This window comes from Arvicola amphibius, chromosome 9 (assembly GCF_903992535.2).
Source record: "Arvicola amphibius chromosome 9, mArvAmp1.2, whole genome shotgun sequence".
In the NCBI taxonomy this organism is placed as follows: domain Eukaryota; kingdom Metazoa; phylum Chordata; class Mammalia; order Rodentia; family Cricetidae; genus Arvicola; species Arvicola amphibius.
In genome coordinates this window covers 2,988,530-3,002,975 of record NC_052055.2, presented here as the reverse complement: position 1 = coordinate 3,002,975, position 14,446 = coordinate 2,988,530, and the positions used below count along the sequence as shown (strand labels likewise).

At 46.3% G+C, this 14,446-nt stretch overlaps 1 protein-coding gene across 1 annotated transcript in view; it reads left to right on the top strand.

Moving 5' to 3' along the window:
* The window catches only part of Snx31 (sorting nexin 31), a 38,343-nt gene extending 32,301 nt beyond the window's left edge, over positions 1–6,042 (top strand). Inside the window, exons 13-14 of the mRNA XM_038343774.1 lie at positions 5,220–5,267; positions 5,953–6,042. Of these exons, the coding sequence (XP_038199702.1) occupies positions 5,220–5,267; positions 5,953–6,042 (138 nt within the window). The remainder of the gene's footprint in view (positions 1–5,219; positions 5,268–5,952) is intronic.
* Positions 6,043–14,446: the final 8,404 nt, after the last annotated feature.

Sequence of the window (14,446 nt, the reverse complement as noted above, 5' to 3'; positions counted from 1 at the left end):
GTGAAGAACAGGGAAGGGAGTTTATCCCACCCTGTAGAGTGGGTCTGAAATCCAACCAGAAAGCAGTAACCTTCATGTTACCAGTGTACCAGTGGGTATGAGGCCTGTTTTATAGCAAGCAAGGCTCACTGATGGCTTTTCTCCCCCAATGACCTACATAGCTCCTCCTGACACCATGGACGGTAGCCAGTGGGGAGGAACTTTGAGGTCAGTTCTAGGTTGACTTCTCTATATCCTACAATGGAAGTGCGTTGAGTCTTTAGCAATAGGGTCGCACTATCTACCTATGGTGAGCATCCAGAGGCAATGGCGATATCCTCTGCTGTTTTGGGTGCCTCCAGGGCCCTTCTGGCCAATCTCACAGAGAACCATCTACTCCTCGGTGAGATTTCATGTAATTATTACCCAGATCTTCCAAGGGCAGCTTGTCCACCCATGCAGGATACATTCACTCAAATGCCCTTTTTTCTTTGAATTATACATTTTTTAATTAGCTTAAAAATTGTGAGTTTTGGCTGGGTAGTGGTGGCACACGCCTTTAATCCAGTATTCAGGAAGCAGACGCAGGTGGATCTCCATGAGTTCGAGGCCAGCTTGGTCTGTTCTACAGAGTGAGTTCCAGGATAGCCAAGACTACACAAAGAAATTCTGTCTCAAAAATAGAACCAAGCCAAAAAGTTGTGAGTTTCATAAATATTTTTTATACTTTCTTCATTTTTCTTAATCCACTCAGTTTCCTCCCTGAATCCTGGCTACACCTTTCCTCCCGGGTCTCACATCACGTGTGTTCTGCTTTGCCCTCTGCTTTAAGAACTCCCCCCCCACCCCATCTAGTGTTGAAGTCAGGAGTTTGAGGGGATCACTTAACTCAGCAGGGGTGATGTTCAGCAATTTCCCCAGAAGGAATCCATAGCCCCTTGACACTTCCTGTCTGGAAGCCACAGAGTGAAAGAGACTCTGAGGTCAGTTGTTTTTGTTTGTTTGTTTGTTTTTTCCTCCGAATTAACTTTATTTTTCTGGTCTGCATATTTCCACCGAAGGCCTAGTAACTTAGAAAAGCCTTGGTCTATACGCTGTAAAACAAAATAAGAACAAACCTGCGATTCTAGACTTTTCTGATTATCTTATCATTACGATATGACCATGTTCCAAATAAGATAGGACAGGTGGGTGGGCATGTGTGTTGATAAAGTTAATATTTTTACAGAGGATTACATTGATCCTTTTTTTAAAAAAAAAAAGATTTATTTTATGTGTGTGAGTGTTTTGCCTACATATATGTAGATGTATCATGTGCCTGCCTGGGGCCCATGGAGGCCGAAACAGGTCATCAAATCCTAAGGAACTGGAGTTGTAGATGCTTGTGGGCCACTGTGTGGGCGCTGGGAACTGAACCCCAGTCCTCTGTAAGTGCTTTTAACCACTGCGCCGCGTCTCGAGCCCATGCAGTCATCTTTAAATCACAACAGAAAGCGTTGGAGCACCTTCCACAACGTTTTTATTTAGGTTTAATTCTCTATAAGCGGACGGGCGGCATCTTCACTATAACATTAATCGTTACAGCTTGTTTCTCTAAGAAACCAAACGTGCTTTGGACTTCATTTCTCTTCTGGATCCAAAAATATCTTTTTAGGGCAAACCAATCCGCTGTCTCCTGGTGACTGAACTATTCAAGCTGCGCTAGAGAGCAGCCCGTGAAGGAGGCGCTTTGCGGAAAGAATAATGAAATCCACCCTCTCAGGCCCGGCAGTCTCTCCTAGGCTTTGATTATCGTGTGCGTATAAAAGAAGAAAGAAAAGTAATTAACTGAAGGAGGCTTTTTTAAAAAGAGTGACATGCCCTCAGATGCAGAAGAATAATACAGCCACTTGATACAGGAAGTCCTTGGACAGCGGATGGCTGAGGAACCAGCTCAATAAAATCCACACAGTCCACACGCCTGCCTCTCACACGGCGCTTGACGCTTCCATTCATTTCCGCGAACGACATCAGAGCAGGCAAAGACTGGTTTCAACAGGTTTTGTTTACGTGAACTCTTCTTATTTATTTATGGCTTGTTTATGTCTACGGATTATTCTGGTTCTTGGAAAGACATTGCCTTCAAAGACAAACCACATTTCAAGCTGAATCCTCCCCACAAAACCTTGAGTAAAAGGAAATCTGACGTGGAGGCTGGCTGAGCCCTGTGAAATCACAGCTCAGTGCCGGGCCTCTTGAGGACCGTGGACTAAAGTCATTTGACCTAAAGTGGCGATAGAAATGTAAGGCAGTGACATTTGCTTGTTTTCTAAGCAAATATGCCCTGGGAAGAACACACATCACTTACAGAACTCTGTGGACTAAGGCAGACGGTCTCTATTTAGTGAGGCAGATTCTGAGTCCAAAGGTTTGATAATGTTGAAGACTCTGAAGCAAAGGGGGAAACCCTGGAGAACTTTAACCAAATGAGCCCCCACAGTTAGTGCTGACAGCCACCAGAAATACTGGGCTTTCCCATTCAGATGGGATGAATGAGGGAAGACATTTGGTGTCAAATCAAAACTCATTAGTCTTGTTAGTTTACACAATGATTTCAAAAATTAAGGCTCAAGAAAGGAAGATGGCTCCGTGAGCTCGGATCCCCATCCCCACGGAAAAGGCAGGGTGGGAGGAAGGAGACATAGAGCGGAATTACAAAGATGTTTTATTTTAAAAGAGAGTATATTAGGGTAAAGTTTAGCTGCATGTAAACAGGAAGCAAAACAGTGTCTTAGCTACATTTCTGTTGCTGTCCTAGCACACTGACCAAAAGCAATGTGGGGAGGAAAGGGTTAGGTCAGCTTACAGCTTACCACGGTGGAAGCCAAGGCATGAGTCTGTGGGGCAGGAACGAAGCAGAGACCACGGAGAGCACTGCAGCACTACGTGCTGGCTTGCTCCCCACGACTTGTTCAGCTTGCTTTCCTATACACTCCAGGAACACCTGTCCCCAGGTGGTACCACTCACAATGGTCTGGCCTTCCCACATCAATCATTAGTCAAGAAAATGCCCCACAGGCCGGTCTGATATAGGCATTTCCTCAACTGATGCTTCCTTAGACACGTCTAGGTTCCTGTCCAGTTGACAAAAAGAAAAGGAAAAGGAAAAAAACCAAAAGCCACAAAACCAAGCCCAACCAAGTCAGCAAGTATCTGAACAGAATAGAAGTGTGCTTTTCTCTTGTCTAGAAGCTCAGGTGGGCCTAGTCTAGGGCGTGGCTGTGGAATCACAGTGTAAGTAGAGACTTTCCTGCTGTTCTACCGTCAGCTGTTGGCCCGGCCACTATGTCCACGGTCTCAGACTGCAGGCCTGGGAAATATGAATGGGGACTCCTGTCCTTCAGGCGGACTCTCAGAAGTCTCCCGTAGACTTCGTGCCTCTGGTTCAGCAGCCAATCACCCCAGAGGCTGTTGGAGTCTCCGGCATTTTCCTTTCTGCCCATCGTCCTAAGCAATAACAGTTTTCTTTGGAGAGGCAAAACACCCAGTTAAAAGTTACATTGACCAGAGCCTTGAAGGCAGGCACTGGCCTGTGGTGTGAGGGACTCTTGGCCGCTGGGCAGAGGTGTGAGCTGGGAGGCTTCTGACAGCCCTCCTTAAGGATGCAAGTTACTCTTCAGACCTTCACTAGAGTGGGGTGCTGGGCCCTGCTGGGAGGGGTACAGTACCTGGTGTTTAATAGTTCGTTTTCTTCCCATGAGGAAGAAACATCCAGAAGCCTCTCCCAAACCCCTGACTAGCTAGGTTACACTCACCAGGGTTGCCAGGCATTCTCTGCCACCCTGGTCCGTGCCCACGGAGGACCGTGCCCACGGAGGACCGTGCCCACGGAGGACCGTGCCCACGGAGGACCGTGCCCACGGAGGACCGTGCCCACGGAGGACCTCTGGGTGACTTTGTTTCCCATGGTTCAGCAGGTGGGGAAGACATGACCTGTCCTTGCTAGGGATACGTACCCAACCTCTTTTCCCACCTCGTCTTGCCAGGTCTCTGTGGCTTCATAAATCCCCAGTGAAGGCTACCGCTGCTATATAACCCCCTTGCTACAGTCCTTGGGAGCCCAACACCCCTCCATCAGATATTCCCCTGCAGTGCCCGGTGTGGTGGTACCCTAGATCTGGTAATCTCGGGCAGGAAGATGGAAAATTTTAGCTCGATTAACTGTACAGAGCAGAGAGCAGCCTAAGTTAAATGGCCAGACCCTGTCTCAGAAAAGCTCCGGGATTTAGGCCAGAAAGATGGCTCTGTGTGTAAAGGTGCTTGCTGCCGGGTATAGCAACTTGAGTTCTATCACTAGGACCCGTTTGTTGGAAGGAGAGAAATGAATCCTCAGGGCTGTGCTCTGATGTGCCATGGAACACACACACACACACACCAAGTGAAATATATATTAAAATAACAGCTAAAGGTTTGGGATGTAGCCCACTGGTAGGGGGCTTTGCACAAGACTGAGATCTACAAGAAGCGATATAGTAACTATATTATTCATGACGTCATTGTAAACCCTGTCTTCAGCCCAGATTGCCACCTGCCTCCTCTGGGTCCCTAACTGTTATACCTCATGCACTGGAGGCCCAGCCCAGTCGAGTTTTAGTCAGATGCTGTCTTGATTAATGGCGCCTTTTGACTGTGCAAAGCCCCATCTGGCTGTTTCAGGGCATGCATCCGTGCTGCATGGAGGATCTCAGGATTTACAAGTACATTTATTTCCTGTAAAATCCTTTTAAAAGCTGTGTTAAGTTACAGGATCCATAGGCAGCCACCAGTGTTAGACCTGAAGCTCCCTGTCACTTTAGTGACTTCATTCCTGCCACAGGAAGGGAGGGTAAGCAGATGAGAGGTAGGTGTACAGATGCCAGACAGGTGTGCAAGTCACAGACAGGTGTGCAGGTGCCAGACAGGTATGCATGTCACAGACAGGTGTGCATGTCACAGACAGGTGTGCATATCACAGACAGGTGTGCAGGTCACAGACAGTTGTGCATGTCACAGACAGGTGTGCAGGTTACAAACAGGTGTGCAGATGCCAGATAGGTGTGCAGATGTTCAGGCAGGTGTGCAGATTCCAGGCAATTGTGCCTGCTGACTGGCAGTTGAGGGGTCATTGGGGGCATGACTGTGGAGGGGGAAATGTGTTGGTTAGTGGATTATTCATGTGCTGGCTTCCCTGAGCTGTGCTAACATTTTGCTAACCCATTTAGCAGATCGAGGTTCCAGAACAAGGCAGAAATAAGAAGCAGCTGAACCAGGTCTGTGAGTAAAATGATGTCATGAATGTGTTGTCATTGATGCCTTTCCCCCACTGGCCATTAAAGTCCTTGGCATTCAAACTTAAGTAAGATCGCTGGCTGCTTCTTAGAAGCCCCTGTACAGACCGAGCGGAAGCATAACCAGGTCCAGTACCACCTGTTTCTTCAGCTGGTCTTGCTTCAGGTTCAACGAGAGACCCTGATTCAAAAAATAAAGTGGAAAGTGAGGAACACATCTGATATCAACCTCGGGTCTCCACGTGCTTGCACACACACGCACACACTTGCATCAAGAGCTCATTGAGCACTGATAGCAAATAAGTTCTTAAAATGATTTACATGATTTTTTTAAAAAAATTCTGTGCTTCTGTGAGCAAGAAAATGAGACGAAGAACTAAAATTCACAAGGAGTAGGGAGGAACGGGCGGGCAGGGAGGAATAGGGAGGCAGAATGTTGGTTCTGGGAGTCAGAGCTTCCTGAGCAGGCCAGCAGGGGGCGCCGTCCTCAGGCCTACCCCAGTGCAGGATTAAGGTACCATTTAAAGTAATCCTTGCTTACACAGATGTAAACTTTTGTAGCTTTTGTAGCCATTTTGATACTTTTCCAACTTCCTTGAGGTTTTCTTGTTCTTACGGAAATTTCTTCCTCTCCTTCACATTTCTGATCTCTCTGTTTATTTTCCAGCCGAAAGACTATTTTAATTTTCTGAGAAAAAACAAGAAGAAAGTTGAGGACTACTGTGTTTGGGGGACCCTCGCGGAAGGAGGTCTCTGAAGGGAGTCTCGTCAACTGTCTTAAGTCAGTGCCAGAGTTTGGGAGATGGCCTTCCCACCGTCGGGAAACCTTTAACCTCACTTTCTTTGACATTAAGGTGCCCTGTGTCCATCACTTTGACTGTAGTGCTCTGTAACTCTCAGGATTAAACGGTGTAGAAACCAGAGCTATAGCGTTGGCTGAGGTGGCAGTTGGCAGGTTCAAATCCACCAGCGGAAGTTTTGTTCTGTTCTCCCTCTAAGGAAGATACGAGTTTGGCTCCTTGAAGCCTTTTGTATGTTCTGATTTTGAAGGCTTAAAATGCTTATTCTAAACGATATTAATGCGTTTATCACCTAGGTAGATTCACCATCTCAGAAAAATATGGCTTCTCTGACCTCATCAGAGAGTAGGAAGAGGTGGCAAAATTCTGAACCACTTCCTCACCTGCTCGTGAGTTTACTAACACAGGTGATCCTAAAGTAACAGCTGCCCTGGCCTAACTCCCCTCACGGCATGGCTGTAGTCCACTCTGCTTTGTTTTGTTTTTCCTCTGTGTAGCCCTGGAACTTGCTCTGTAGACCAGGCTGGCCTCCACTCACAGAGATTGTATTCCACCCCTAGATTGGACTCTGGGCCTGTAAATATGGCTCAGTATTAAGAACACTTTCTACTTTTGCAGAGGACCTGGGTTCAATTCCCACAGCGCACATAGTGGCTCACAATCACCTGCAACTCCAGCTCCGGAGAAGCCGACATCTTCTGACTCCTTGGGCACCCCCCCACACGTGACATACATACATATAAATAAAAACAAACAAAACTGAATTCTACCCAATAATTATGCCAATTTGAATAATTTTTCTTTTGGAAATCAAAAAAGTCCTTCAGGGACATCTAATATAAACCTCTTAGCTTTACAAATGTAAATAACTTTTCCTTATACAGTTTCTGGTATACCATAGTAATTAACATAATTATGTATGGAATTAAGAGCAAAGTAAAGAGGGAAAGATAAATATGCAAAAATAACTAGGTAAGAGTGTAATATTCTAATGTTCTTTTCTGAGTTAGCTAAATATGAAATAAATATAAAATCTAATGAATATGAAGCTTGTTGATGAAAATTGTGTATTTATTTTGAAATGTAGAATCTATAAGAGTTCTCTAATATATATAAATCAATGCTTACAGCCATAACTTCATGGACGTTAAAGATTTGAGTTTGTGTTCTAGGCTGTAGTGGGAACTCTGCAGAGACATTCTGCTTCACCCCTACTGGGTGGATTAGTGTGTTGCGATCACCCTCAGAGTCTGATGGAAGCTTATCACCAACTAAGGAACAGTCAGGATCCATCCAAACCTGCACAGTGTAAGGGACCATCTCAGACCCATGTAAACCTGCACAGCGTAAGGGACCATCTCAGACCCATGTAAACCTGCACAGCGTAAGGGACCATCTCAGACCCATGTAAACCTGCACAGCGTAAGGGACCATCTCAGACCCATGTAAACCTGTGCAGTGTAAGGGACCATCTCAGACCCATGTAAACCTGTGCAGTGTAAGGGACCATCTAAGACACTGGCACAAAGGGTTTGTGTTTGGATTAGATTGAACACATGTGATTACTGCTTTTATAGGTTAATCTGATGCCCATTTTATGTTTCGGTTTGACATATGAGAATAAGTCATCCTCGAGAAGATGTAGTGACCCTGAGCCAAGGGCAGTTGGGAGCTCTCAGGCAGGCTCTGAGAGAGACCTTGGAGAAAGAACAGATAGTGGGGAGGGGGAGGAGTCCCCTAGCAAAAGGGAAGAAGAGTTAGCGATGGGCAAGAGAATGGTGCTTAGGAAATGGGCAAAGCTGCTATTCTCTGGTGGAGCTTCAGGCTAAGGCTGGGCAGGTGGTTCTCATCTGTAATCCCAGCACTCGGGAGGCTGAGGCAAGAAGATCACAAGTTCAAGGCCAGCCAAGTGCCTGTCTCAAACAGAGCCTGTGTGGTTTTATGTTAGGGTAGTCTATAGTAAGAGGAGACAGCGCCTGCTACGCTACGCCTGCTTCCCAGCAGTGTGAGCCAAGCTTCTATGATTTCTGCCCTGAGCGCTGAGTTATCTGCATGCAGCACCTGCCTGGAAGACAAAACCAGAAGCATCACAAAGCATCCCAATCCCCAGCATCCAGGACTTGGGAAGTTCAGCTGATTTTAGAGTCTAAAGACTTGGTCATCATTCATGAATCTGCACCATAGCTATTGGAGTGGTCAGTCCTGCTGCAGGGCCCGGGAGAGCTGTTGAGAGAGCTAAGTGATCACAATTTGTGGAAAACCCAACAGGATTCAAGCTGTGGTGAGAAAACATAGAAGAGAAAGATCCTACAATAGCAAATGGGAGAAAACCACGGAAACCTCGTGTGTGTGGTGCCAACCGGGCAAGCAGAGAGAGCGGCTGTAGGAGACAACAGTGGAGATTGCCTTTCCTTCAGGGACGACATCATGCTTGTCCTCGGTGAGCCAGAAGTGCCAAGGAAAAGGTGAGTGTGCTGTTGCACAAGACTAAAATGTGCTGTGCGAACTTAGAAAACACTAGAGTTCGTGATCGTGGCTTTACTCCAACCTTTACTGAGGTGCAACTGTGCTTTGCTGACAAGTTTATCTTTAATATAAGAAAATCCCTGAGACGGGATCATTTATAAAACACAGATGTGTCTTTTCCAGAGTTCTGGAAGCTGGGAAGATCGTTTAAAAGATGTTGACAGTTCACCATCTCCTGAGGGTGCTCTCTGCATCCTAGAGGGTACCTCCTCCCGTCCTCACACAGATGGGGGAGTGTTATCATTTATAAAGACATGTGAGTGACCCAAGGCCAGCTGGCAGGGCACTGGTGGGTCACCTGAGGCCTCAGTGTATCCCTGGCGGGTGGCCTGAGGCCTTGGTGGGAGACTGACAGATACACCATGAAAAGAGAGTTTGGGTATAGAATTTATTTAATGTTTTATGGAGGGGAAAGGGAAGAGAGAGAAATGGAAGGAGAGAAGAGGGAGAAGAAGAGAGAGAGGCAGTAGTTACCTCTTCAGAAGGGGGACATTAAGAGAGAGAGCAGGCTGGAGAGGAGGCAAGATCCAAGAGGGAGGTTGTGAGTAGGTGGGGCTTGTCTCTTAAAGGGACAGGGTTCCCAGGTGACAGATCAGGTCTGTAGATTATAACCTGTAATTATAGATTATAACCTGTCTACCTGTAACCTATCTCTCATCTATCTATCACCTATTGTGTGTGTAGGCAGGTGCATGTATGTGTGCATTGCAAGGTTATCTATCTATCTATCTATCTATCTATCTATCTATCTATCTATCTATCATCTGTCTGTCTGTCTATATATCCATCCATCTATCTATCATCTATCTATCTATCTGTCTATCTATCTATCTATCTGTCTATCATCTATCTGTCTGTCTATCTACTATCTATCTATCTATCATCTGTCTGTCTGTCTGTCTGTCTATATATCCATCCATCTATCTATCATCTATCTATCTATCTATCTATCTATCTATCATCTATCTACCTATCTGTCTATCTATCTATCTGTCTATCATCTATCTGTCTGTCTTTCTGTCTGTCTATCTATCATCTATCATCTATCTATCTATCATCTATCATCTGTCTGTCTGTCTGTCTATCTATCATCTATCATCTATCTATCTGTCTATCATCTATCTATCTATCATGTGTGTAGGTAGATGCATGCATGTTGCATCACAAGCTTTCAGAGACAGCTTGTGGAACTTGGTTCTTTCCTTCCACCCCGTGAGTCCTGGGGTTGAACTTAGGTCAGCAGGTTTGGTGATAAGGGCATTTTTGTCAGCTGGTAGTTAGCTGTTGCTCCCCCGACACCCCCTTCCAAACCTTCACTTCCCGAGCAGCTGGCACAATTGCATAATGCAGCTCTCAGAACAAATCTTTTTATCTTATCGACATGTATGGTAGTTCTGCACCCCCGCAGCCCAGCATCTTTGGCGTCACCTGTAAAGAGTTTGCAGGGTGTTGACTTAAACGTTCCCAGAAGGAACTTGCTCTTAGAGGCGTTTGGGTAGCCGTGGGAGGGAAGTTAATTAGTGCCAGACACTTCTGTGTTTTTATAGAATCGTTTTGTCTGTGGTGAAGATGTGGATGGTTCTGGTGTGGCAAAGAAAAACGTTCTTTCTCTTCCCAGGGTTCCAGCTGTAGTTTTGTAATTTAAAAACAAAATCAAGACCCAAGATGTTTATTTTGTAATTAATAAGGGAAAGAGGTCTCATCTTGAACGTTTGGCTTGAGGTATTTTCTAGTTGCTCTGGTTCCTGGAGGAAAATATTATTTTCTTGGCTTTGAATCTTCCTCAGTTTTGCAGAGATGCTGCCTGGCATATATATTTTTTTCTTGTGGTTTAAGTGTTTCAGAGCGCTGGGGGATGGAGATGGATCCAGGTTTGGTGCAGACAAATGCATGCCATAGTATGGCTTTCAGCAGCTTGCTCGGGCTGTGGTTCTGAGAATCCAGGAACCTTCACACCAGACTCAGCCTGATTCACAGTTGGTTACACCTGTGGGAGCTACTCTTTTCAGGAGCATGTCTCCCTCTCCTGGCCATTCTGCAGTACTACAAGAAACAAGACGACCTGGAACATAGACATGGGCTCTCTATGTAGCTCTGGCTGCCCTGGAACTCACTATATGATGAGGCCAGGATGGCCTCGAACTCATGATAGCTGGATCTAAAGATATATGCCACAAAGTCTACCTAAGGATGGGCCTCTTCTTTTCCAAGTCCTCAGTGTTTTTAAAACACCTCCCATTTCTAAACACACCTCTTTCTGCACAGAGAACTGGTTGCAACAACCAGAGGATTGTGCTTTTCTAATAATCAGTGTCATTAGTATTTTAAAAGGTATTCTGCATTTTCTGAGACCATGTAAAAAGGCTTAATAAACACAGCACAGACTCTTATTTCCCCTAAGAAGAGGGAACCTCCTTTGTGAAAATCCTGCCCTGAGTATTCCTCCATCTATTTCCTTGTCAGTTCAAGTACAGCAGTCATTGCTCAACCCTGTTCTCTGCTCAGCCCTGGTCCCTGCTCAGCTCTGGTCCTGCTCAGTCCTATTCTCTGCTCAGCCCTGGTTCCTGCTCAGCCCTGGTTCCTGCTCAGCCCTGGTCCCTGCTCAGCCCTGGTCCCTGCTCAGCCCTGGTCCCCGCTCAGCTCTGGTCCCTGCTCAGCCCTGGTCCTGCTCAGTCCTATTCTCTGCTCAGTCCTGGTCCCCGCTTAGCCCTGGTCCCCGCACAGCCCTGGTCTCTGCTCAACCCTGTTCTCTCAGCCCTTTCTCTGCTCAGCCCTGGCTACAAGTTAGAAGTCCCTGAGCAGCAAAATACAGACACCCAGACTCTGCTGCCAAACAGCTCTGAACTGGTCTTGACCAGGCACCCGTGGTTAGAATGTGCCACTCAGGTGGAGAGCCACAAGGCCACCCTTCTGAACACAGTCCATGTGCTGGCACTTGTGTGGACACGCTGAGCATGCCAGGGTGAAGATGCAACTTGACCACCCGGGTCCTTTGCCACCACCATGGTCTCCTTTAACTCCTCAGAGTAAACCATTTGAGTCTCAGAATAAGTGTTTCTCCACAGACATGGCTGCCCTCTGTTCTCAGGGGCAAAGGTTCCTCTTTTTCGTTTTCTTATTTGGTGAAAATTTTACAGTCAGAACTTGGAACAAAAAAAAAAAAGTCACGTTTTCCTGATTGGAATGAAGTTTAAGATCCAAGTCCTCATAATAAACAGAGGACAGTCTTTCAGATGCCCAGTCCCCCATCCCAGAACTTACACATACGCCACCTTGCCTAGGGCCTTGGCTGCTTTTTCCATCGCTGTGATAAACTAACTCGACAAAGGCTTACTTGGGCTCACAGCTCAGGGCACAATCCATCTTCTCCGGGAAGCCGAGGCAGCAGCAGTTGGCACAGCCAGTCAGAGCGTGTCCATGGTCAGGAAGCAGAGAATGCTTGGCCAAAGCCACTGTCACAGCCAGGGAATGGTGCCGCCCACAGTGGACAGCTCTGCCTTCCTTAGTTAATGTGATCCAGATAATTCTCTCCGGGCAAACCCAGGGGCCTAGATTTTATCTGGATACCATCACTCCCGGGAAGAGGGCATTGCAAGAGTGACTCTCCAAAGATCTTGAGATGTGGGGTGGGTGGGGTGGAGGTAAAGTGGGGGGGTCACTCTAGATTATCGAAGTATGACCTTCTGACCTGTAAAATGACTAATGCAATTGCTTCAACAGTTAGATTTGTGGTGGTTTGTTACCATGACAGTGGGAAACTGAGGTACAGTCCTCTCTTACACAGACCCCACTCTAAGCCCCTGAAGGGATTCTGGAAGTGTGTTCACATAACCATGTGTTTTGTGAAGTTAATAGTTCAGCTCCCATTAATTAAGATTGCTACTTGCTGTTTAGACTTCTGAAGCAATTCTCCCTGGGGAATCAGTCCCGGGTGGGTTCAGACATTCTGGGACTTGACCGAGCAAGAAAATGGTAGGAAACTCTTTAGTTTGCATTTAGTAGAATGCAATCTTATGCTTAATGGTCACTTCCAGTAAGTATCAAGATATTTCTTGGGTATAAAACCACACCTATGAAGACATTCAGCGTCCACTGAGTACCCAGCCACGGTGATGTGGAGGGGTCGTAAAAGACATGCAACTTGCAGTCCCTTAATCCATCAGAGGAATTAAAAAAAAAACCACCTGTTTTCACCACCCCTAAATTCCTCCTACTGAACAGAAGCCATAATTCATGAAGAAGAAAAGTTAAATTAGAATATAAGCAATCAATAAACTCTCAGGTTGTTTGATGAGCCCACTAGGGAAGAATAAATTATATGAATATAACTACCATTTAAATTACCCAATGATTTGACGCAGTGCGCGGGCATACATAAAGATATTATAAACTCAGTCACTGACAAATTGATGAATGTGTCACCAATTTAAAGAATATTTATGATTAGTCACTGTACAAGTGTAAGTTAAATATGCTAAGATGATTTGTAGCTCTGGGAATTGCTGAGCTTGGCCTGCCCTGGTATCTTAGGATCAGTGTGTGTGTGTGTGTGTGTGTGTGTGTGTGTGTGTGGTGTGTGCTGAACTTGGCCTGCCCTGGTATTTTAGAATTGTGTGTGTTTGTGTGTGCACGTGTGTGTGCACACGCACGCGTGCATGTGTGCACACAAATACTTACGTGTCTGTGTGTACATGTATGCACACTTGCACATGGAGGTCAGATGTCAGCCTCTTTTTTTTTTTTTTTTTTTTGGTTTTTCAAGACAGGGTTTCTCTGCAGCTTTTTTAGAGCCTGTCCTGGACCTAGCACTTGTAGACCAGGCTGGCCTCGAACTCACAGAGATCCGCCTGCCTCTGCCTCCCGAGTGCTGGGATTAAAGGCGTGCGCCACCACCGCCCGGCTCTCTGCAGCTTTTTTAGAGCCTGTCCTGGAACTAGCTCTTGTAGACCAGGCTGGCCTCGAACTCACAGAGATCCGCCTGCCTCTGCCTCCCGAGTGCTGGGATTAAAAAGGCTTGCGCCACCACCGCCCGGCCAGATGTCAGCCTCAAGAGCCAACCATCTTGTTTTTGAGGCAGGATCTGTCACTGAGGCCTGGAGCTCCATGAATAGGCCAGGTTGGCCAGCCAGGGGACTGTTGGGATCCAACTGTCCCCCACTCCCCAGAACTGGGATTATGGCATGTGGCCACCATGCTTGGCAGTTTGTGTGTGTTCTAAGGAGTAACCTAAGGTCCTCAGGTTTGCAATGCAAGTCCTCTACCATCTGAGCTCTCTCCATAGTCCTTCAGTGAAGGACACGGGAGATGTCCTCAAGCCAGGCCATAATCCCAAACATTTATTTGACATTGCCAGGAAAAAACTTAGACTGACTTGTGGTGCTGATGACACCTTACAGGGTCCTCAGGTGGAATGGATGGTGCTGGAATCCAGAGGAGAAACGGTGAGTGTCTAGGCGTCACCTCGGCTGTAAGACTGGAGCGGATACACTGAAGAAAGGAGCCTTGTGTGAAAGAATGTTCCAGTAAACGGTGTGTCACCACGTTTCAGGTTTGGCTGCACACAGGACATGGTAAGTCAAGTGTAAGCATTCAGTCCGAAAAATAAACAACCCATCAGGGTCCTGTCTTAGAGCCGGACCGTTAGTCAGTCCTTATTGGCTAATGTGTGGGTTTGGATTTTAAACCTCTCCTCCGCAGTCAGAAACTAATCAGCTAATGCGTGTGGCACTTAATACATTTGGTTTTGTCTTCGAAATTTCTACTTAGTGGAGGGGGTGGGCGTGCATTTAGGTGAAAGAGCTCAAACTGGAAAAAAACAAAAACAAAAACAAAAAC